The 22,745-nt window shown below is 41.6% G+C and overlaps 1 protein-coding gene across 2 annotated transcripts in view; it reads right to left on the bottom strand.

Moving 5' to 3' along the window:
- The window catches only part of kirrel3l (kirre like nephrin family adhesion molecule 3, like), a 46,145-nt gene extending 33,312 nt beyond the window's left edge, over positions 1-12,833 (bottom strand). The window contains exon 1 of one of the 2 annotated variants that reach the window (XM_008432423.2): positions 12,102-12,833. In XM_008432423.2, coding sequence (XP_008430645.1) covers positions 12,102-12,150 — 49 coding nt within the window. In that variant the 5' untranslated portion in view covers positions 12,151-12,833. The remainder of the gene's footprint in view (positions 1-12,101) is intronic. The other variant, XM_008432424.2, reaches the window with a different exon arrangement.
- Positions 12,834-22,745: the final 9,912 nt, after the last annotated feature.

The raw sequence follows: 22,745 nt of genomic DNA, 5'->3' as shown, positions 1-22,745 counted from the left end.
TGAAAGCAGCTTAGAACAATCAAGAGGATGGATTAGAAGTGAGAAGAAAAGACAAGAAGGGGAGAAGCAAGAGGTGGAGGCTGGGTGCGGATGAATAGAACGGCAAAGACCAATATTGAGGGGAAAGGAGAAAAATGACCCCTTTCCTTCAGCTGAATGATCCTCTCTCCTTCCTCCCTGTGTGTCGACTCAGGGTCTCTCCCTCTCTCTCTCAGGGCTCTGGAGTCTTGGCCTGACCTATTGACATTCAGCTTCTCGCCAGATTAAGCAGCGAATGGAGCCTCTAGAAAGGGTAAACACACTGGAGGAACAATGACCAACAGGCAGCAACCTTATTGGATTCTAATTAACTGCCAGGAGAGATGGCTAGGGGGATGTTAAGTGCTGTGGGACACAAGTTAAACCCCCAGACCTCAAGCACCACAACTCGCATCACCAATTGTCTTCCTTTATGAGGACTGTTAATGTCTTTTCTGTATATTTATTTGTATCATTCTGTTTCTCATTTTCTGGACTCCTACGTAGGGGGTTGAGAAAAGCGCAAGAAGGGTGAAAAAATTATGTAACTTTTTGAGAGCTGAAAAAGCAATAAAAATAAATATCCAGCCATCCACTTTCGCAGATTCCACATTTTAAAGCTTTGCCAATATCCCTAAAGCATACCAGCATTTTCTATTTAGTATTTAAAAATATGAGTCTGGAAAAGTTCTGCATTTTGACTTTAAAAATGTGTACTAACTTTAATGTCCTTTAGTTTGAATCACGTTGCCCTCTGTTTTACATGTGAAACATAAGAAAAAACAGACACTTTTCAAAGCACAAAGCTTCCCTGGGCTGACTCACCCACAATTTTTTTTTTTTTTTTGACAAGGTGGAACGCGGCTTGTCCCCCTGAGGCAGCTGTTTGACTGATCAGGTTAAAATGGGCTGAAAAATCGGGAGAGATTATTTTATATTAAACAGATTGAATTATCTGCGGTGAAGAATAAGGAAGAAGAGGAGGAAAATCATTTTTCTGCATCGCCCTCGGGAGGAGAACTATGGGAGGAAGTGAGGGAGATAAATGGGAAGGAGTGAGCAGCCGATCCTCAGTGGTCACAAATCTGAAAAATGCAACCTTTTCTTCCTTTGCTCCCTCTCCGCGCCCAAAAGATGTGGGGCGCTAATTTAAGGGAGTCCAAACTGGCCGGGCATACATGTGAACGTCCCCGCTTGAGCGCTGGGCACTCTTGTCTTTTTTAGTGGTCCCCTGATTAGGCTAACTCACAATGGTGATGTGGTTTCAGGGGTCTCTGGTATGAAGCCACAAGCACTAATTAGACTGGGCTCATTAATGCGTTGGTGTGCGGGAAAGAGAGGACCCGGACCACCAAGGGTTGAGACTGACACGGGAAGGGGGATGCAATGCCTGACTGGAGACAGGCCATCGTCACCTCAGCCGGCATATAAAGCCTTTCATTAATTAGTGTGAAAACACACATGCACACACACAAAGCGGCATATGTACACAAAACCACATGCAGACTCTCACTTCCTTGAAAATACACATGTTAAGGCTATGTGTATTCCATATACCCACTGCTTGTTAGCACATTACCTCGAATCAAAGAGCCAACGTTTGCCAGAAGAGACGACTACAAGTGTTATTTGTTGAAGACAATTCCAGCCTAGTGTTATGTGTTTGTCCTTTGGCAACCCTGGTGAGATAAAGTTTTTTTTTTTTTTTTTTTTCCCCCACAGAACGAACAAACCTCTTCCCTTGTCCCCATCATGTGAGAGCCTCTGAAACCCTCAGAATACTTTTTTTAATCAAAGCACGAAGGAAATGAATAAGAGCCTCAGTTGTGATCCAAGCCTGGAGGTGTAAACGGGGGGGATCCACATGACCACTGTCCATTTCCACACCATTACTGCAGCAGTCATGGCTGTAATGGCTTGAATTGGGTCATTGATTTCTCTCATCCACCCTGTCTTTCACTCACAAAAAATAAAAATTAAATAAAAACAGTCTGTGCAGGTTCCGCTATATGAGCCCAGACCTTTTTAAACAGAATGTTGAATGTGCCAAGACAGCTTTGCACAAAATGTAAACCCTAAGCCTACAGCACTGGTGCTACCTGGGCTGCCTTGGTGGTGCTCTAGAGGGCTTTTGATATCACTTGTTTGCAAAGTAACTGATGTAGATATTTGTTTCATCAGAACCTTCTATATATATATATATATATATATATATATATATATATATATATATATATATCTGTGACTATACTTTTGTTGTTTTGAAGACAAAATCTAACTAAGATGTACTCTCGTTTAGTTAGTAGTACATTTGCTACAAGATATGCTCAGTGATCAGGCTAATTATCAATACAAGGTGATAGCAATACTCTCTCCATTTTGTGCTTTTAGTCAACATATGAAAGGTTTTAGAGGACAAAAATTAGATGTACAGCTAAGCTGGTTTTATTGTAGCTAAATTCTATGAAAAAGAAAAACAACAATGTTGGACAACTGAGGTTGGGTTGGGTGAGAAAATCTTAATTTTCCAATTTTAATTCCAAATTCAAGGTGATAATTCTGGAAATTTTCCAAATTCAAAACATGGAAATTTTCCCTTTGACTTAAAATGGAACACATGATTGAGCCGCATCATTCAACCATTCAGTAGCACAAATGAGAACTTTTTCTTCTTTTTTCATGAATAAAGTAACTTAGAAATCTTACAAAGTCCAAATTCTACTTTACTAGTGTTGTAAATTTCACATCAGTGTGGTGCTACTTGTAAATCTGGTGCATAAAAAGCTGGAGAACTAACGCCTTGCGTCAGAAAAAAAGAACCTACATGCACACTTTCGCGCACAACCAATGCAATGAGTCCAGGTTTGAGTTCCTAGAAGGGCTAAACAAAGGACTGAGTTTAAATTGGCTTTTTAAAAACTCCCTTGACTGTTCACGGAGTTAAACATGAGCCACTACATTCTGTCAGATGTCTGTTTAGAGAAAGAGGAATGGCTAAGTGGAGGTTTATAGTGTGGTTAATGGCTAATCTAAAGTGTGACGACTTGAGAGCGTCTTCTCTTGACCAGCCTCAATGGGCCTCCAATCAAGCCTGACAAGCCCTTCAATCCTTGGTCAGCTGTTTTAACTGACCTGTGATTGAGTGGCTTCATTAAGGGTCTATTTATCTTTCCCTCTACCAGAGTCCTAAAAAAGGCTTGTGACATGTCCAACACACCCAGGTACCGCCCCACAGGAGCCAGAGCAGATGCATCCCTGTATTAGCACATGAAGAGAAAGCTACGAGTGTGGCATAGACATCTAATGAACCACCCTTCATCCCCTGATCAGACTTATGTGGTACCGCCACCTCACGATTTCTTACCAGAGAATGTTTTGCAGGGCATGTAGCTTATGAAGGGCTTGGCATGTGTTGTTAAGAGTAATCCTGCCTGAACAAAATAGCAGACCAGATGAACTCATGACCTCTAAAAAGGCAGGGACCCTCCCAAACAAGCCACAACAAACAGCTTTCTGTAGCCACTCTGTGCCTTTGATCTGAAGGAGCTGAGATGAGATCAATCTCCTCTTCCCTCTCTTCTCTTTTGCCCTTTTCTCTTTTCCTGTACAACATCTCCTTATACGTCTCTTTCCCCTCCTGCTGAGCAGGTGTATAAAATGAGGCGCCTTATTCCTGTGGCACTGGGCCGCGCCTAAAAGTGCAGTCTGTGAAGAGAGCTTTTCTCTGCCTGCCTCTCATCTTTTATCCTGTGCATCGCCTCATCTCCTTTACTCACCCTTTTTCCTCTCCCTTTATCCTTCTCCATCCCCTTTACTCCTTTTAACGCGTTCCCTCGCACTCTTGAATATGAAACAGAGGGCCCAAGCCTCTCATCTATCTGAATTCATCAACACCTCCCCGTCTATCTTCTTCTGCGCGTCTCTCTTTCAGCCTATTGTCTGTTTAGCTATACGTCTAATTATGCTGTCTCACTTATGTAATTAGTGCAAAAATAAATGGCTGCCATAGCTTGGTGTGTCCCCCCCCCCTCTTCGCCCCTCCCAGTGCAAGCTCTGAGAAAACAAATTATGGAGTACAATAGGTACAAATGGCTTCTGCACCAAACCACATGATGGATGCATTCTGGGTTCCCTGCATCTCATCCGTTCTCTTTTTTCCCTCACTCTCTTTACTCTTCCTTCTTTCTCCATTATCTCCAGCTCTATACGTCTCTGTTCGGAAACTAGAGAGGACTTGAGCGCTTTCTCACCCACCTACCCCATCATTGGATGGCTATATCATTTGTCTTCTCTTCTTGGCAATGACACTATATTCACCCTGACAAGATATTAAGCAAACTACTTTTTTTTCCCTCCCCATCTTTTCTTTTTCCCTCCCCATCTTTTCTTTTTCTCTGTGCTCTGAGCCCTTCCCTTCTCTTTCCCCGTTCTCTCCAGTGGTTCCCTTTTCTCCACTATCCCCCAGAGCATTCCGTAAACCATGACTGCAAAGCAAACGCCTGGGACTTTCAAAAGCAAACGGCGAGCGTCCCCGTGCCATAGCCCCATCTGTGGATAGTCTGAGCGGGGGAACAATCGGTCCCTGTACTCCGCTTCGTTCTATTTCCGGCCCCCAGGGATCTGCACAACGCAAAGGATATCTCAGTCAGATGGGTGCAATGTGCTGGAACAATGGTTGGACTGCTTCCTCTTTAGAAGATGAGTGTTTGGTTTACCTTAGCCAGCTTGGGAAGCACTTGGCCATGTGTTTTGTTTTTTTTTGCCCTCCCCATAGCATCTTTACAAAAATGTAGCAAGCGTCTGCCGCACCACCCTTATCTGCACTCTCAAGCTGACACATGGGCGCTCATGAGAGGACGCAATGCTTAGCCCAGGGTGTTGCATTATCAACTTTCTGTTAATCCGCCTCAGACTTTCAGTCAGTTACCCCTTTGTTGCTTTTCACCTCTGTTGTCTGAGAAGAAGAACAGCAGGTTTTCTTTACACTAACACAAGTATATCCATTACCTGGAATGCTAGGTTCCTGGCAGTAAATCCTTTTGACCCCCCTGTGCCTTTCTTTCTTTTCTCTCTCCCTCTCCGCCTCTCATGCTGAGCCCTTTGTTATCTTTGCATCAGCTTTCTTTCCCCAAACAGACAGGAGGAGAGAGACACACCTTACCCTTCCACTACCCACCATCAACACCTCGGCCACCTACACACTTTGCTCTTCGCTCGCTTCTCAAAACCACTCGATGGCATTAACGTGTTTTGCCACTCAGGGAACTGCAGTTAAATTTTCAATCAGTAACCTTTGACTGACATCCCTTCAGGTTTTGGATCTCCTCTTTACCTCGTAGGTTGAGATTCCTAAGTTTTTTCAGCAAAAAAAAAAAAAGAAAAAAAAAAGGGAAACACAATACAGGCTATGTTTACTCTAAAGCCACAGAGAACCTCCTGAAACAATACAGAGCAGCCCAAGCAAGAACAGACCAACTATTTTGGTTATTACTTTTATCAATAACAAAATATTTGTCCTGGAATCACTAGAAGTGTGAACTGATGGAGTTAAAGAAAGTGATGAAAAGGGAGTTTGGAGAGGAATGCTAGATTAGATCAAAGTAACTGTGATCTTTATTCTTCAGTGAATCCCAGGCACATTCATATCAAAGATATTGGCATGACAAGTAGTAAAGAGATTCCTTTTTAATTGTTTGATACAAAGAATAGTTGATACATAGTCTTTATGCAGCCTAAAGTGTAAAGTTATTGCCCTGACCATATGCTGTTTACTAGTGCGGGTGTGTTTAAATACTGGCAAAAGATTGGACATAGGAACTTCCAACTGGACATTTACTGGTCTGAACTAAGCAAAGTGAAAATTTGTCATTTTGTGGTCGACGGTCTATTTCTTGGTGCAACTCCTCTATAACATTCATGTAGTTGATTGTGGAGATGAGGTGTTAATTGAGTTGCAGTGTCGATAGGACAATCTGACTGCACCGTCTAGCTGTAGGAATAAAAGCACACGTCCCTGAAGATGTCGGAAACTCATCCCAGCCCATCAGTTACTCTTTCAGTGTCTGCCCTTGACCTCTCTGAGTATGCCTATGTGTTGGGGATGTTTCCTCAGCAAGCTTCTTTTGATCCATTACTATCTGAGCTCTTAGCCCCAGTGCACAGCGCTGAATATTTCAGCTCCTCTGCTCAGTAAGTGCCACCAACAATCAAATTTCATAAATAGGGAGTGAGAAGTGAAGTAAAATGGATCAGCATCTGGTGTCAAATTAATGCTGTCTGGTGGCACTGCAAATAGGACTTTTCGTTTTTTTTCCCTACGAGACTCCCCCTGGCTGCCAAAATCCATACAGCTATCTCTAATACAAGGTTAAAGAACACGGCTGGTGAAGATAACACAGGAACAGATATTGCTGCGACGCAGAAGATAAATTTCAATTTGCTGTTGGTTTTTGTCTCTCGGCAGGAGATATGAAATCCTTGTCTTCCCAGGCAGCAATTGATTGGAAAATAAAAAATGAATGTGTGGTCCTATATGTCTCGTGTTGTTTTTTTTTTTTTTCTGTCTTGGTTTCTGGGTTTAGAGTCTTCTGGAGTGGTGATACATCTCTCTAGAAGGAGGTGACACTTGCGTTTTTAGTGGATATAAATGCATTTCAAGCCTTTCTTGAAATAGCTGCTAGTGTATGAACGCGACTCTTCCCCTTGGGGGGATGTTTTAATGAAAGGCACCAAATTAATCCCACTTTCCCCCTCTTTCCATTACTGTGTTTGCATAGAAGAATAAAAGGGTAAATAACTTTCTGCTTTTTCCTCTCTTTTCTATGCTGATGATACAAGGAAGGGGTGTGTGTGTGGGTGGGGTGGTGGGGGGGTCTCAAGGCAGGATGCTGACATGGCCCTCCTTTGCCCTGGTCCCTTTCATTTCCTCTCCAGATCTTCCGACTGACCCAAAGGAAGACAAGGTGAGGATGTGAGGATGTGCGGAGACGCACACGAGGACAGAGCGAAGACAAAAGGAGGATGGGCGGATAGAGATAAAAATAAAACTGGATAAGGCCAAGTGCCATCAACAGTTTGGTACCTGGCTACTTTTGTGCTTTCCTGTGTTTTGCCTGAACCAGCAGCGCACATCCAGTTAAGTTGCTCAGAGCTGATAACGACGCCTCAGGACACGCTGCCAAGTTCTTTATCTGTGTTTACCCAAATGGCAAGACTGATTAGAGACAAGCAATGTTATGAAGCTCCATTGTTCTCTGTTTTAGTTCAGGCTTCTTCTTCCGTAAGAGTGGGGGAAGGGGAAGCGTGAGGATATGAAGAGAGCTCGAAAGACAATGGTCTTCAAGACTGTCACAGAAAACATAGCGTTATTAAAAATCTTGGTCGTGTTGTGCAAATGTTTAGCATTTCCCCATCGAATTTTAAGATTTTAACACAAAAAATGTACAGCTCTTGTTCAGATAATATATTAAGATGCCACATTCTCTTCAAAATGAACTCCTGTCTTGAAAAACACTATCCAGTTGACTGAACTTTGACTGAAGAAGTGTAAAGTGGTATTGTGAGCACAAATTGTGAAGGCTTTATTCAGTTTGATACACTGCATCTAATTTTGTCAATCTTATTGTGAAATACAAAATGAAGCAGTTCCTAGTTGTGTTGACAGTCAACATATACAGTCGTTTCACCGACACTCTGTTACAAAAGTGCCGAAGCATCAACAATTAGTTTATAAAATGTATGTTATCTAAACTGGTTAAAAGCTAAAACACTTTGAATTGATGTGGATAATTTAAAGAGAGATTTTTGAAATACAGTTTGAGATTTAAAAAACCTATATATTGTTTTTGAAAACAATTCATTTTATGTCTTTAAAACACATTTAATGATTTGTATGATTTTAACGCCTTTTCCTCTCATGAATCCAACATCAGGCATCATCTCATCTCAAGAGCCGGATGTATTGTCAAAACTAACATATTTGGGTAATACTGATTAATAGGTATTTCAAGAATCTAGAAAAGCCTAGAAATTTTAAATATGATTTCAAGATGCTGAAATGCTCCATCCATCATAGTTTGTCTTGTTGAAGTTTTAAGAAAAAAAGTGATGGAGAAACAGAGTTTTCTCCAACAGTGTGGATGATAGTTCAACACAATGATGTCCACCTGTTGCTGTGCAGTGCTAGCCAGCTAATCAAACCTACTACACTTTTTCATACATAAATAAATATTTGGTTGCTTGGAAGTATTTGCAGTCTGCAAAAATTTCAGAAGCTGAAGGTACTTTTCACATTACTTTTATTCTAATGTTGGGAAGCTACAGGCTGTTTACTCCAGATTTAAAAAAAAACCAAAGCATTTAGTTAGTTTATTCCACAGATCCGTTGCATTTGTATTGCCGTGAAACCATGGCGTATTTACTTAGCGTGATCTTACAGTGAGAAATCTCATCCTGACCCATGTCTAATTCAGATTCCACTTCCAGTACAAAGTCCTTCAAGAAACCCATTACTCAGAGCTCATACAGGATACCCAGCAGAGAGGAAAATATCCATATCTTTGCCATGACTTTGTCTTCTAAATAATGCAATACATTGGTGTTCGGGACTCAGACGTGTTCGAATTCTGCTGTGTTTGCACTATCTCGCACCTCATCTCTCACACACCTCACTGGCTTGCTGGGGTTTTCTGCCTCTCCAAACTTTCTACCATGGAATCCTTTTATCATTAGGGTGTTTTGAAGAAGAACAAAGCGATTATAACCATGATTCTGGGTTTGTTTGACAAGAGCAACAAGAGAGAGAGAGAGAAAAAAAAAAAACTTTTGGAAACCTCAGTGGAATTTGTTTCTGTTTACGAGACACTTTTCTGCTTAATCACCAAGATGCCGGTGACACATCTAAGTCTCATCCCCGCTAAGCCTTCCTTCCCACCATATTCCTCTACCCCCAGCTTCTTCTTTAACTGTCCCCATCCAGACTCCATCCAAGAGAATTCAAAGAGCCCGGAGTGTCAGTTCATAAAACATGCACGGCTGCTTAAAGCAAACCTCTTGGGCTCTGTTGTCTCTGAATCCACATACAAAGTTGTGCTCAGTGTAGAGAAGACCCATCTTTAGTAATGAGGAAAAGAGGGATGACAAGGGAAGGGTGGAGAGTATTCCTCGCTTCCCCTGCTACATTACAGTTCTGCATCTGAACTCCATTGCACGAAGTACATGATGGTGAATGGGGCTTTTCAAAACCTTTGGTGGAAGTCTGCTTTCTGCCTCCGGCCCATTAGGCAGGCTTGCTCTCATGTCCTCCCGATTCGCAGTCACACATTCAGGCAACCGGGTAAAAAGAGCTGTGAGAAGAAGAAGAAGCAAGGTGGAAAATTTCCCCCGCATTACACTATAGTGAGACGTGAGTGGCGACACGACTTAAGAGGAAGGGAGAGAAACTTGTAATCTCAGCTCGCAGCCTTTGAACTTGGCCCGATGAGACGCAGGCGACCCAAAGCAAAAGGTTCCAAAGAAGAGCTCACTGAAGATTACTCGGAATACTGATGCAGTGTGGAATCCAATTCCTCTGGGAGCCCTCTGAGAAAGTAAATTATCTGTGTTGAGCAAGCCGACGTACATTGAAATGTAAGCAATGTGCCATGCAAAAAATAATAGAAAAAGGGAAACCACAAGTTGAAGTTGGATACATTTACGAGCACAACCAGTTGTGAGCATATGTGCCTTAAAGAGTGACCCAGTAAATGAGGTCTAGGGTCTCTTAGGTTTTAATTAGGGCAGCTGTCACCGTTTTTATTATTTCTGTTGTGTTTGTGTGGTGAGGGAGCAGAAGAGAGAAATGTGAGTGTTTCCAATGTGCAGTGGGGTTGAGGTCAAGGTATATATGCCACTGTCTGGCTTTGGCTTCTTCTCATCCAGCTGCTACTGCTCTGTCAGGGACCGGAGGTTTACTGGTGTCATGTACCCTCCCTCGGGCTTCTTGAATAATGACAAAACCATGCGGAACCGGGGGGCTGGAGGTGAAGATGTACACGTGCAGCAAATGGCCATTTGGGCAAGCTTTGCCATTTGCTGAGAGCTGCAAGGGGGGAAACTGATTCATGCAAGAAACTACAAATGCAGCCCAAAGGGTTTAGATTTTTTTTTTTTTTTTTTTTACAACTTCTGTGCCTCCAAGAAAAGATCTGCACCAGAACGGCACTGGTTTGTGTTCTCAGTGACATGAAATGAATCTGTTCATTTTAAAGTGTGAACTCTACGCAACCACAGGCCGCAAAGAGATTTTCACAATATGTTAACCCAAGTAAAACATGATGGTTTAATTTTTTTTTCTTTTGATGAGTTTAAGCAAAAAAATAAAAAATAAATAAAAAATAAAATAAAATAGAACAAACAGTTGCTAAGTAATCTTTTAAAGACACTCAGAATTCCACTTTAATGTTCAATTTTTCTCTCTCCATAGAGAGAAAACACACTGACAGTATAACAATTTAACTTGTGCTGTATAATTACTTGAACTATTGATTCATGTATGTATTCTACTGTTAACAGCTTTACAGACATGAATCTTACAGCATGCTCACAGCAGTTTTATGACAGTGTTAAATAAGAGCTCCTTTAGTTTCCATAACGTAAGCGTCACTGTTGTTGGCGTCTCAAATATTCCCAAGCAGCTAAATGTATCTCTGTCTAGCACAAGCAGCAAAAATGATTATGATTCCAATTACATTTGTCAGTTCTTTTAAAATCCTAAATAAATCAAATTGTGAAAGTTGTTTTTTTGGGGGGAAATACCGATTTAATTTTTAGATGCAAGTACAAATGTACATATTTTTTTATGAGAGGCCTCCTAGGAGCCTTCCACTGCTGGCCTGGGGGGTCCCTAAGCAGCAGCTTAGTTTGTTTATCCCTTGGGCCGGCTCTGAGCAGCTGCTCAAAAATGCAGCTTGTTGATCCCGATGTTTATACTTCTGTAAACTCTCATAAGCCTAGCAGAACAACGGTCACACGTTTCATTTAAATATGCATTGAAACATCTACTAAGATTTCCAAATGCAGAAATATGTAATATTTAGTTTTCTTTTAAAAAATGCATAAGATAACTTTTTTTTTTTCAAAGCGCAGTCAGCGCGTTTTGCCCTGCTGGCACATAAACAAAGCGTTAAGTAAATCCTACAAACATGCAAAAGAAAAAGCAGAAGAGGATGGTGATGTGTGTGGGGGACGCGAGCGGGGGAGACAGGTGCTTTGTGTCTGCTCGCTTGAAGAAAAACAAACGCGCTCACCCAATTTATCTATCTCACTCACTTTTCCGATCCACTCTCTCTCTCTCTCTCTCTCTCTCTCTCTCTCTCTCTCTCTCTCTCCACTCTCCCCGTGTCCCTCCACATCACTCTCTATGCACCCCGCTGCATCCCCACCTATGCGCCTTTCCTCTGTTTTCACTCAAAATCTACAGCCACATGCCGGACCAGTTCATCTCTTCTTAAAGGAAAACCGCCGCTGAGTAACTTTGCAGGGTTGGATGGACGAGGAGCCGTGCGTGGAGCACCATCGGCGCTCGCAGGACTCGCTTTGTTTGTTTGTCCCATTCATTCTCGTGGATCGGTCCACGCTTTTGTGCTCCGGACTGACTCCCACACATGCTCTGTGCGGTCCAAATCCACAGTTTTCTACTTGCTCAAAGAAAAGCATCCAGAGATGCACTTTATGTAGGTGCGCCCCGAAGCCGTAATTCTGCGCGAAGTCCCCCCCCCCACTTAAAACAGAGATCCCGTATTTGCACAAGAGCAGAGACCATTTGGGATAAACCCAAATTACGCATTCACATTATCCACTCGGGCATACATGGGGTGAAATCCTTTGATGCAGCTGGCAGCTGCCTTTTCTTTCTTTTCTTTTTCTTTTTTAAATAAGTGATTAAACATTTACTGGTCATTAACAGCTGTGAAATGTAGCATTGCAGCAGACCAGCGCACTGAGGCGACTTGACGCAGCGCCATATGGAGCAGCAATCCATCCCCTTCCATCAATACAGACCTGCAGGCTTAATAATAAAACACAAGTGAATAGAAACATCTTACCTGTCACCATAAGGCAAAAGACGAGATATAGAGAAGTCATTTCAGACATCCTGCCCACTGACTGTGTTGGGTGAAAAGATCTACGCCGACCGAGATGGCTGGGTCCACCGCGGCACCAGAACCAGAAGAAAAAGCGCACCGAGATCTGTCTATAACCGCATCCAGCGTGGAGAAATGACTCTGAACGCTCCGATCAGTGCTTAAACTCTCACTTGGCTGTAAATCTCCATAGTTGGTAACTTTCCCGCAGCATCAGCTCCTTTCTCCAGTGTCTGTTCCTTTGCCTCGCTGGCACGGCTCTTGCCTCCTGCTCCGCTCTCCGGCAGACCGTCGGAGCTTCTCACGCTTCAATCGAGCTTCATCCACGGTCCGCCTCTTAAGTCTTCTCCAGCATGCTGCTGATGCTGACCCGGAGTCGCTCGGAAGCGATCTGTACTCTCCGCTACAGCGCGCAGCGAAACAATTCCGATGAAGTTGCCTGTCTGCGGTCCGCTGGAGTCTCTGCTCTCACTCTGCTCTGACTCTGCTCTCACTGTACCTCACACTCTCTGCCTCCGCGTCCCTCACACAGGCTTCTTCCTCCCAGGCGGGTCTCCTTGCTTTTACTTCTCTCCCCTTCTTCCCAATAGGAAATGCGCTCTGACAGTCATCTGGTGGTGGGGCTCAAATCTGGCAAGAGCTGACTCGCAGGAGCACCGTGTGCCTCAGATGCTTCATCCGGAGGGTGCCCACCCCCGGGGCCCCACGCCCCCAGGGGGCTACCATTGGCTGAGCAGGCGTCAGGAGGAGCGTTTTAAAAAACAGTTCATCTCTGTTAAATGACTGCACGATGAAAGAAGACTCTAATCGTAAAAATGTGAAGTTTATACAATGATGGATTCAAGTCCTAGAATGCTGTCTACGTCATTGCGGGCAAGATAACTTCAGTTTCCTGGTGGTACAACATGATTCTAAGTATTCAATAAGCAGGGTTTTCAAATTTCCAGATTATCAGTAAACTGCGTTCATTAAAATTTCTTCCACTTGATTTTTTTTTTTTACCAAAACCCTATCTAGATGTTGTTAGCACTATTCCCTGGCAGCATGAACATATCATTCTTACTGAACAGAGTGGTGTGAAAAACTTCCTGGTCATCTTTTTTTTTTTTTGCTTGTTTGTTGCACTTTAGTGTTTCAGAAACAATAAAATGCAGTTAATCCAAAACCTGCATGTGCGAATAAGTGATTGCCCCACTTAGATTCCAACTTGGAGTCTAATAACTTGTAGGCCGTCCTTAGCAGCAACAACTACAATCAAGTGTTTGTGATAACTTGCATATAACACAGCGAGTCTTTCAGGTCCTGAAGCAGTAAAGCAGCCTCAGACCATCACATGTACCACCGCCATGTTTTACTATGATATTCTTTTTCTGAAATCTGGTGTTCCCTTTATGTCAGACATACTGGGGCAAACATCTTACAAAACTTCAGTCTTTGTCTCATCAGTCCACAATGTTTTCCTGAAGGTTTTTTGGGGATCATTAAGATGTGTTCTGGAAAAACTTAGTTGAGCCTTACTGTCCTGTTTGCTCTGCATTGGTTTCCAACTTGGAACTCTTGTCTGCAGCCCACTTTTGCCTCGTCTCTTTCTTATGGTGGAGACATGAACTCTGACCCTAACTGAGGCAACTGAGTCATGCGGTTCTTTGGATATTGTCGAGGGGTCTTGGATGAGTCATCTGATCACTCTTGGGGTAATTTGTTTTCTAGCTGGCCAGTCCTGGGAAGCTTCACCACTCCTCCATGTTTGCACCATTTCTGGATAATGTCACCCAAAGCTTTGTGACACTTTCTAGACTCATTGCTTTATTTTTAATCTGTTCCTGAATTTCTTTAGACATGATGCAGCTAGCATTTGAGGATCATGGTGTACTTAATTTTTTTCAGGCAGATTATGTCTACACTGAAAACAGGTGTGGCAGCACTCAAGCCTAGATGTGGCCAGAGAAGGTGAATTCAGATGTGAAAATACCACAGTTATGTTTTAACGGGAGTGAATGTAGATTTCGATTTTTTTTTTCCCCCCCTCAGTTCTTGTCCATTTTATGCCATAGACTAAGCTTTTAAGCACATTTTGTAAGTTTGAATAGCATTGAACCAGGGGTACTGACAGGACAAAGATCCAATAAAGTGGTAAATGGCTTGTACTTGCATAGCACTTCGTCAAGCCCAGAGGATGCCAAAGCGCTTCACATTACAGTCGTTCACCCATCTATGCACACACTCGCACTAATCAGAACTATTTTTGGAATGGGTAAAAGAGGTTGACATTAAGCTTCTGGAATAGCCTCGTTTTTGACACCTCCTCCAAAGAAGTCTTCAAGTCTCAAAGGTTCTGGCGTTTTCTTCTATGCACTCTGATCTTCTGTTTTTTTTTTTTTTTTTTTTTCCCCATTGCTTTCCAGTTGGATCTAGCTCCAGGTGGCTGACTTGGCCATTGTAGCAGTTTTTCTTTTTCTGTGTCCGTTTGAGAGTTTCTGATGATTCCTTTGGCACCTCTGTCAGAAATCTTCCAGTGAGTAGCTGGTCGGGACTGATTTATAGTGAAATGATGTTCTCTCTACTTCCAGATCCCCATCCCAATGGCACTTCACTGGAACAGAGAATTTTAGACTAACGTCTGAAATCAATAATATAAAAATGTTTTGTATCTATAAGGTTGCGAGTGTGTTTTGATCTTTGCCCCGCCTCAGATGCTTATGTGTGACAAGCTGGCTCATTAGAGGCCTTCAAATTGGGACTAAACACACTGGTATTACTTTGCATTGACAGATATTTTCATGGGTATTATTACCTTTTGTGAGTAGTCATTTGATTGTAAAAAAAAAAAGACAACTATTGTCAGTTTTCAAATTAGTATTAACCTGTAAGTTTATAATTCACCTTCTTTCAGCTATTGTTTGCCATCGTGCTGTAGATGCTAAGATGAACACAAATGAATGGCAGCAAAATTACCATATTCCAACAAAAGCCTCAGCTTTTATAAGAGATGAGAACAGTGCTGCCTGTGGCTGTTTGTAGTCTTCTTCTTTGATGTTGTTCATTACTTATTTAAGGATCCATTGATTAGTCAAAATAATAGGCCTTTCAGTCATCTGGTTAATCAGTCTTTCATTTGTATATTGTGCCAAGCAAAGCCTGAGGCTCATTTATTGTCGACACAACCTTCCTTATAAGTGCACACACACACACACACGCACACACGCACACACACGCACAGGCACACACACAAAAAAAAATATAAAGGTACACATGCATAAAATGTGCCTGTTAACTCATCCAGGTGGTTCAAGCTCTGTAAGACTGTGAAAAATTCATCAAAGAGCCTCGACTTGGACGCTGAGGACTTCAGCACATGTGGATCTCTGAAAACATCAACCGTACACACACGCACACACACAAATAGAAACTGCTTCTCTCTTTTTTAAAAAAAAAATTAGTTAAACACTGAACCATACTGATTAGGGTTTGCTCCTCAAGAGGCTCCCCCCCCTTCCAAACAGTAGTTTTAAAACCCCGGGGTTGGCCTTCCTGTTTATTGCCTCCCTGTAATGCAAACATAAGGGTCCCCTGCCAGTAAACACATGTTGATGGAAGAAACAGCTTGCACAGCTGGGAAGCCAACCCAGGTTAGTGTGTGTGCGTGAGCACGTCAGTATGTGAGCGTGTAGGGGTGTATGCGTGTGTGTTTATGTGTGAAAATAGATGCTTACTTGATGTTTTTTACTTACGTCAGTTCAGATGCGATGTACACTTCTAAATGCTTTAGATGTGGATCAAAAGACGAAAGTCGTCAATCACACGCACGCACGCACGCATGCACGCACACGTGTAAATGCACACAAAGCGTCGGGGTGAGTGTCAGCCAAAGGGTGTAAATGTGAAACCGTCAATCAGTCACCAAAAGCGCGCTTTAGGTGAGCAGTAAAACAGCAGGGAGCCTTCACCAGTTGTGCTCTGCTAATAAAATCAACATCCATTGTGTGAAGTCTGTCACTATGCATGACGCTGTGATTGAAATGCGTGGTCTCCTATGGCTCACACAGATGGACAGGAAGATGAGGCAAAACAGATGACACATGCCGCAGCATCACTTTGAGCCAATAGTCTTAATTATACTGGCCTCGGTGGCATCAAATGGAGGGCGCCCAAACTCCCCGAGCTTTTGAGAGTGTGAATAATTTATAGGTGAAAAAGGGGGTTTTCAGCTGTGGGTTTATTAATAATAAATATGGTTTGATATTTACTAAACTGTTCAGAGAGAGAAAGGGGGTGACAGTTAAAACATTGTTTGCATGGTAATTGTAAGGAGGTAATAAATAAGGCATGAAGTGGAAACATATGGAAATGTGATTCATGGGGAAATGAGAATAATTTAACAAAAATATTATCCCACTCCGCGTATGACCCGAGGTCAATTAAGAAAAGAGACGTCAGTCACTGTGAGCGGCATTCTGGGTTGGAGAATTACAATCTTTTGCTTTTCCCTTTGTCTCAAGTAAAAGCGGTAAACATTCGATGTAGGAATTTATTCATGCCGACACAAACCAGATTAAGCTGAATATCAAGCTCATTTCAACCAAAAAGGAAAGAGATTTCCTGAAAAAAAAGTGAGCTCGGCAAAGCATGAGAAAGAAGTTTAGGAATGTGAGTTTTGTTTTGGTCCAACGTTCTCTAATGTTGTTGGAAAGCCTCACATAGTTATAAATGGAAGAAAAATGTTTTTGCATTCCATGGGTGGTTCATCCATTTAAACAGATGAAGCAGCACTTAATGTAAATTTTGCAAAAGAGTGGTCTCAGAAATATGCAAAATGAGCGCTACTTGGTAACATAGCATTTTATGTGAAATGCACTTAATGTGTCGAAATGATGCGATTTTACCACAGTGTAAAAAAAAAAAAACAAGAAAAAAAATAAGTTTATTCTGATTCAACATTAAGGGTGATGAATCCCACACAGTACATTGCAGATTCCATTGTCTTAGATTATACATTGGTTCTAAAAGCTAAAACTATTTTAATGAAGTTCTTGAATTAGGTTTGGTGTTGTTGGCAGTGTTAATTCACACATATTTTCAGACCTGGCATATGCATTTTAATAACTGTACAGTGCGATTTTTTTTTTAAGTTTTAAAGTTACCCGTACTGTACAGTTTATTTGTATTATATCTTTACTTTGTCTAAACCTGCATTATAATATTTGCCCGTCACTGGTTGGCTAGTTGAAACCAAACACTCGATTCAAGACTTTTGTCATCCAGTTATAAAGAGAAAAGAGAAAAACCAGGGAAACATTTTTGAGCTTGTTTTAATTTATCACATGATTAACTGATTTACTGCTTGTTGCAGCAGGCGTATTATTATGTAATATAAGGCCATGCCCACAAATAGTTGCTTACCAAATGCAAATAAAGTCAAGACAAAGAACACTTCACATCCAACTGTTTTATATGCGACACCGAGCTGATATAGTGACAGTAACAGCAGGGTTGCTCCCCATGGCGCAACAGGACATGTAATTGATTCACAAGCTTTTCTGAATTGATATTGAAATGAATTGCAATGCACTGATAAATCAATATTTTGACCCATTTTGAAAACGAAGCTCCCGGGACGTCGCCATCTTACAGCGTTCTATAGATTCCACATGTTGCATTCTGTTTGTACTTTGTTTGTCTGAGCAATCGAGTACTTAGCGCGCTCCTGAATGTTAATGAGCAAATGTGACGTAGTTTGCGATTACTCCCATGTTTGGTACTGGTTCAGTTGCTTTCATCTTTTCCATTTAAAAAAGCACTTGTATTATAAATTATTGATTCATCTAATTATCAAGCCAATGTGCATTTTTGGGGCCCATAAAGACTTCTTCTCATGGGCCGATACTATTTGGGCCCATCGCTCAGAAATGGGCTTTTCGTATGAGACCTATGTGGATTGATAAATTGTAATGCATATCATCAAACCTTCTTTTCGCACCCTTTGTAGATCTCAGTCAGGTCTCACATGGTCGTTGAAATATCAGTTTAAATTTTTCAACACATCCAGAGCTTGCATAGGTCAGACTTTTTTTTTCTCAGTGTTGTTCTACATCAAAGCTGAACGAACAAATAACACTGAACCGTTATGCAACAACCAAATGTCCCATCTGGGGCACATTCCTCAGCCCATTTTCTGCACATATGGGTCCCATATGCAAATGCTGACTGGATAGAAATGCCGCCAGATGAATAGTGGAATAAAAGGTTCTCTGCTTGTTAGTGTCATGATTGGGAACAATTAACAATGTTTAAATATTTACATATTTAAATAGTAGTTGTGTGGTTGAGAAAAAAATGAAGTATTCTTATTCCATTACTGAGAAAAAAAAAATCATCATGGTTTGTGTTCAGACAACACAAAATCAATGCTCTTTATTACTAGAGTAAGCATTTAGAGTTTTAAAAGTGCTTGATTAACATTTTGCTTTTACTGCAGTATTTTGGTTAGTGGTAGGGTTTGAGGTCTGCCATCCGTGTGAGGAACATTACACCAGCTTTTACTGTAATTGTGATATTGAATGTAGAGTTGATCTGTGTCAACCATAACTCTAACTGCTGCTACAGCCTCATAACTCATGAGAACATACAGTATTCCTTTGCAAGGCGGTGGCATCCATCTGCCCAGCTTGTGAGCAATTCAAAACCCGTCTCCGACAATATGACGTCAGCCCTCCGCACTGGCTTGAAATTTGCAAATTTAGCAGTTTCTTTATGTGTGATTGAAGAGCAGGAGGAGAGCCATTAAAGCCCAACACAGACCTGGGGCTTGCTCTGCAGTCTATAGGACTATTCCCTGGCTCATATCAAATCCACGTCCTCTGCCCCGATATCAGAATATGACTCTGGCCCCCCATGGATTCTGTTTTTGTCTGTAATGAAAGTCTCTCAGGGGATCAGGTTGAGGGATTCTTTTTCTCAGGGGTCAAGGAGAGGTTGAGGCTTTTGGTTCAAACTGTGCTCGGAAAAATGGTGTGGATTACAGGAATGTGGCCATTGCCCCGGAGTGTTCTAGCCAGCTCTATAATCTGACATTACTGCAGATAAAGACGCCAGTGTTGAGGGAAATGTAAAAAAAAAAAAAAAATCATTATGGTTAATGTTTTCGGTCTTCTTCCCAAGTTCGTCACTTCACAAAATATTAACAGCGTCCCTTTAAATTTAAAGTCAGACAAACTGGGTCCATGGCCACCCTGAGTGTTTCTTCAGTGATAAGTACAGCAGTAAGCTGTCTAAAATATTCATGCTCTGATGCAGAGTTGTTGTCCCTTGATGGGCCTCGCCATGTGCAACATCTGTTCCCGATGTCATGGCGCACTCCTGTGTGCCAGAAAAGCCCTGCTGGCGTTCGTGGTATCTCTACTGTACTATGACTTATCCAGACACACACACTCGCACCCACGCACGCACACACACTGCTCCAACCCGGCTCTGATAAAATCTGAGACGACGACAGTAATCCAGTCCACTGGACAGAACTATTTAACTTCTCTGCTAATCCATAAACATAGATTAAGGCGCTTTAGTTTCATACTCAGATAAGCAATTCTGTTATTCCCTGATGAACGTTTCACTTGATTTCTTGCTCTATCTACATTTCATGAATATTTGGAGACGGTTCTAGGATGACTCCTTAGTGGGACAGACCACTGGTGTTTTGAAACAATGTACTTTGTAAGCTGCCAGCAAATTAAACTGCTATTGTGTTGATGCTGATGGCTTATAACAAGCTGGTGAAGTTCACTTCACTGACATCCCCCCAAAAAACTAAATAAAATGTCCTCCATGTTGCAGTCCTTCGCTTATAGTGCCATTAACCCTTAAACAACCAATGTGCACCAGAAGATACCTACTCTTTAACGTCCTGTAGGGAGTTTGTTGGAAGGTTTTCACTTAACAAATTAGCATTTCACATGATTTGGTTCAGGCTGTCTTTCATTGTTTTGTCAGTCTGATCAGAAAAACATCAAAACTGCCGGTGGTGGAGAACCTGCTTCCTTTGTTGTGTGTAATCGTATATTAGCCATACTTATTTGAATAAAACAAACATAGAAATTCATAAAATTAATTTATACATTTCTCTCAAAACATCCAACTGTGCTTGTGGTGTTCCTTAAAAGATTTTGAAATGCATGTATCCCTTGAGATAAGGACAATGTGTATTGTTCTAAATTTTTCTATAAACTGAAAAGCATGTAAATAATGATGGCAGCACCAGATATGATCAAGCACAGGTGTTATTATTATGACAGTATGACTGTATTTTGCTCTCGGCTGGGTCGAGAAAATAAAGAAAAGCATCGGTACAAGTTTGATAGAGGACATCCCTTTAATTTATGACTGAGTCAAACAGTGACGATAATCAGGAAGTGTTTTTGTAATTGGCAGGTCCAAATCTTCTTCGGCAAGCTTTAAACAATCTTTAATGTGCTTTTTCTTCGACCTTGGAGACTTGTCCCATTACAGATACATCCGCAGATTAAAATCATTGATCAGTAATTATCTTCCCAGCTGTATCTTAATATTAGAAACTAGCTCAAGTGTAATTCGTTCAGGCAATCTGCGGTTTACGCTGATTTTTATACACGTATGAAACAAACGGGAGACAATAACAGGAGCATAAGCAGAGTCAGCAATAGTCGAGGTGAATTCTGTCTGAGTCGCAGTGTCTACAACGGGCCACAAATACAGTCACAGCTTCCTCCAGCACAAGGGTTGCCTTGCTGTCTACTGACAATCACATGAATAGGCCTCGACTGGCTGCTTGTTTTGTGCCATGATCCCTTGCTACTCATGCTGCTGAAAAAATAAATAACTGAGCTCTGCACTGCTATAAATAATGGATGACTCGTCCACTGTCACTTTTCATAGCATGTCAAGCCACGGCCTGGCCATTATTAGGGTCTGTCTTCTCCTCTCTGGCTCTGACTCCAGTTTTGTTATTGTTCTGGTCGACTTGCCTGCACACCTCCTCAGCGGGTCGGCTGTCAGTCTTCTTCCTGGTCGGTGCAGTTGATGGGTGCTACGGAGAAGAAAGAGGTGCTTTGGGGAGGTCTAAAATGAGCGGTACAGCGCACCTATGCAAGGAGAGCTAGCTGCTCGCGGTCTATCTTGATCTGGAACAGGCACTTTTAGAAACAATTTAAGGATGTAAAGGGATCTTGTGCCACATGATATTTGAATGCCGCTAAGGTATATTTCTTCTCAAAATTAAGTCCTTCTTGCAAAGTGCTTTGTCAGCATTCCTTTGCTTTGTAAAGTGTATGCTAATGTGTCATTACCACTTCATTATCTGTATCTGTCTTTGTTATTTTCATATTTAAATAAGATGGAACGTAGCTCTTATGTCTCCGCATTGTAAGACAGAGTCTACTACTCTTGATTGCATAGGTATTGAAGACATAGTCACCACTTTAAAATAATTTCTCTTATAGTAAAAAGAAAAATAAACAGTGGCAGACCGCCAGACAAGATGCATATGATTTGCAATACTTAGTGACGTGTTACTCGAATCTGACCCCTTTTTTCGACACATTACACATCACTACTTCCAGTCCAGTAATCAGATTAAAGTTACTCATCTGAATTACTATTATTATGATTTTACTTTGTAAAAAAAATATATATATTGTTACTTTTCTTTTGCGTTTCAGGGAGTGAAGTCTGATGTGTAATGCCAGGCAACAACACAGGTTTTTCTGCTAGAAGTACAAGCACTATTTTGAGTTTGTGTCAGCTACAGATGACAACATCAAGATTTGTTTTACCAGCAGAGCACTGCTGGTGACAAAGTGCTACTAGCACATCCTTGAAAACAGGGAGAATAATGAGTGGTTTTCTGTACTACATCTGCCATGCAGCAGCTTAATGCAAAGAAGAGAGGGCCTCCTAGTGGACAATCAGCCAGGGGAGTGTCTTAGTGCTGTCAATCAATCTGGTGTGCACACTGCTCACACTCTGCCCATTGCGCTCTACTTTGCTACAGCTCCTTCACCACTACAAAGCATGCCGTGAATGTGCAGGCTAGTTAGCATGGCCACTGATGACAGCAGGTAAACAGTTCTGCTGTAACAGTAAGATGTTTGTCCACCATTAGTAAAACTATGGCGTGTACAGGAGTGTGATTGACAACGCTAGGACACTCCTCCTGGCTTTGATCGGTTGTTTTAGACCTGGAGTGATGTATTTCTGCAGATCGCAGTAGGACTACAGGAAGGAGAAGAGATCAATTTTTTTGTTCTCCAGAGATCATCTGTTTCATACTGTGATGACATAGGAACAGTTTTAATAAATATGTTAAAAAAAACAACAACCAGATTTTCATAAAAGTTACATAGTGCAGCTTTACTAAAGCAAGAATGTCACAACAGTCCTACTACTACTGATAATACTGAAGTTGCCATCTTCTGCAGAGGTTCCTGTTAGCATCTGACACCCATACATAATTTGTATTGTAGAATACAAATTATGTCATGGGCAAACAGACAACAATATTGTAACATTATAACTGAATAGTTGTTAAAATCAGTTTTAGAGTTTGCTAAAATTGTTTATAAAATGTACATTTTT

This window comes from Poecilia reticulata, linkage group LG16 (assembly GCF_000633615.1).
Source record: "Poecilia reticulata strain Guanapo linkage group LG16, Guppy_female_1.0+MT, whole genome shotgun sequence".
Classification (NCBI taxonomy): Eukaryota; Metazoa; Chordata; class Actinopteri; order Cyprinodontiformes; family Poeciliidae; genus Poecilia; species Poecilia reticulata.
The sequence above is the reverse complement of the archived record's forward strand: the minus strand, read 5'-3'. Positions and strand labels throughout refer to the sequence as shown.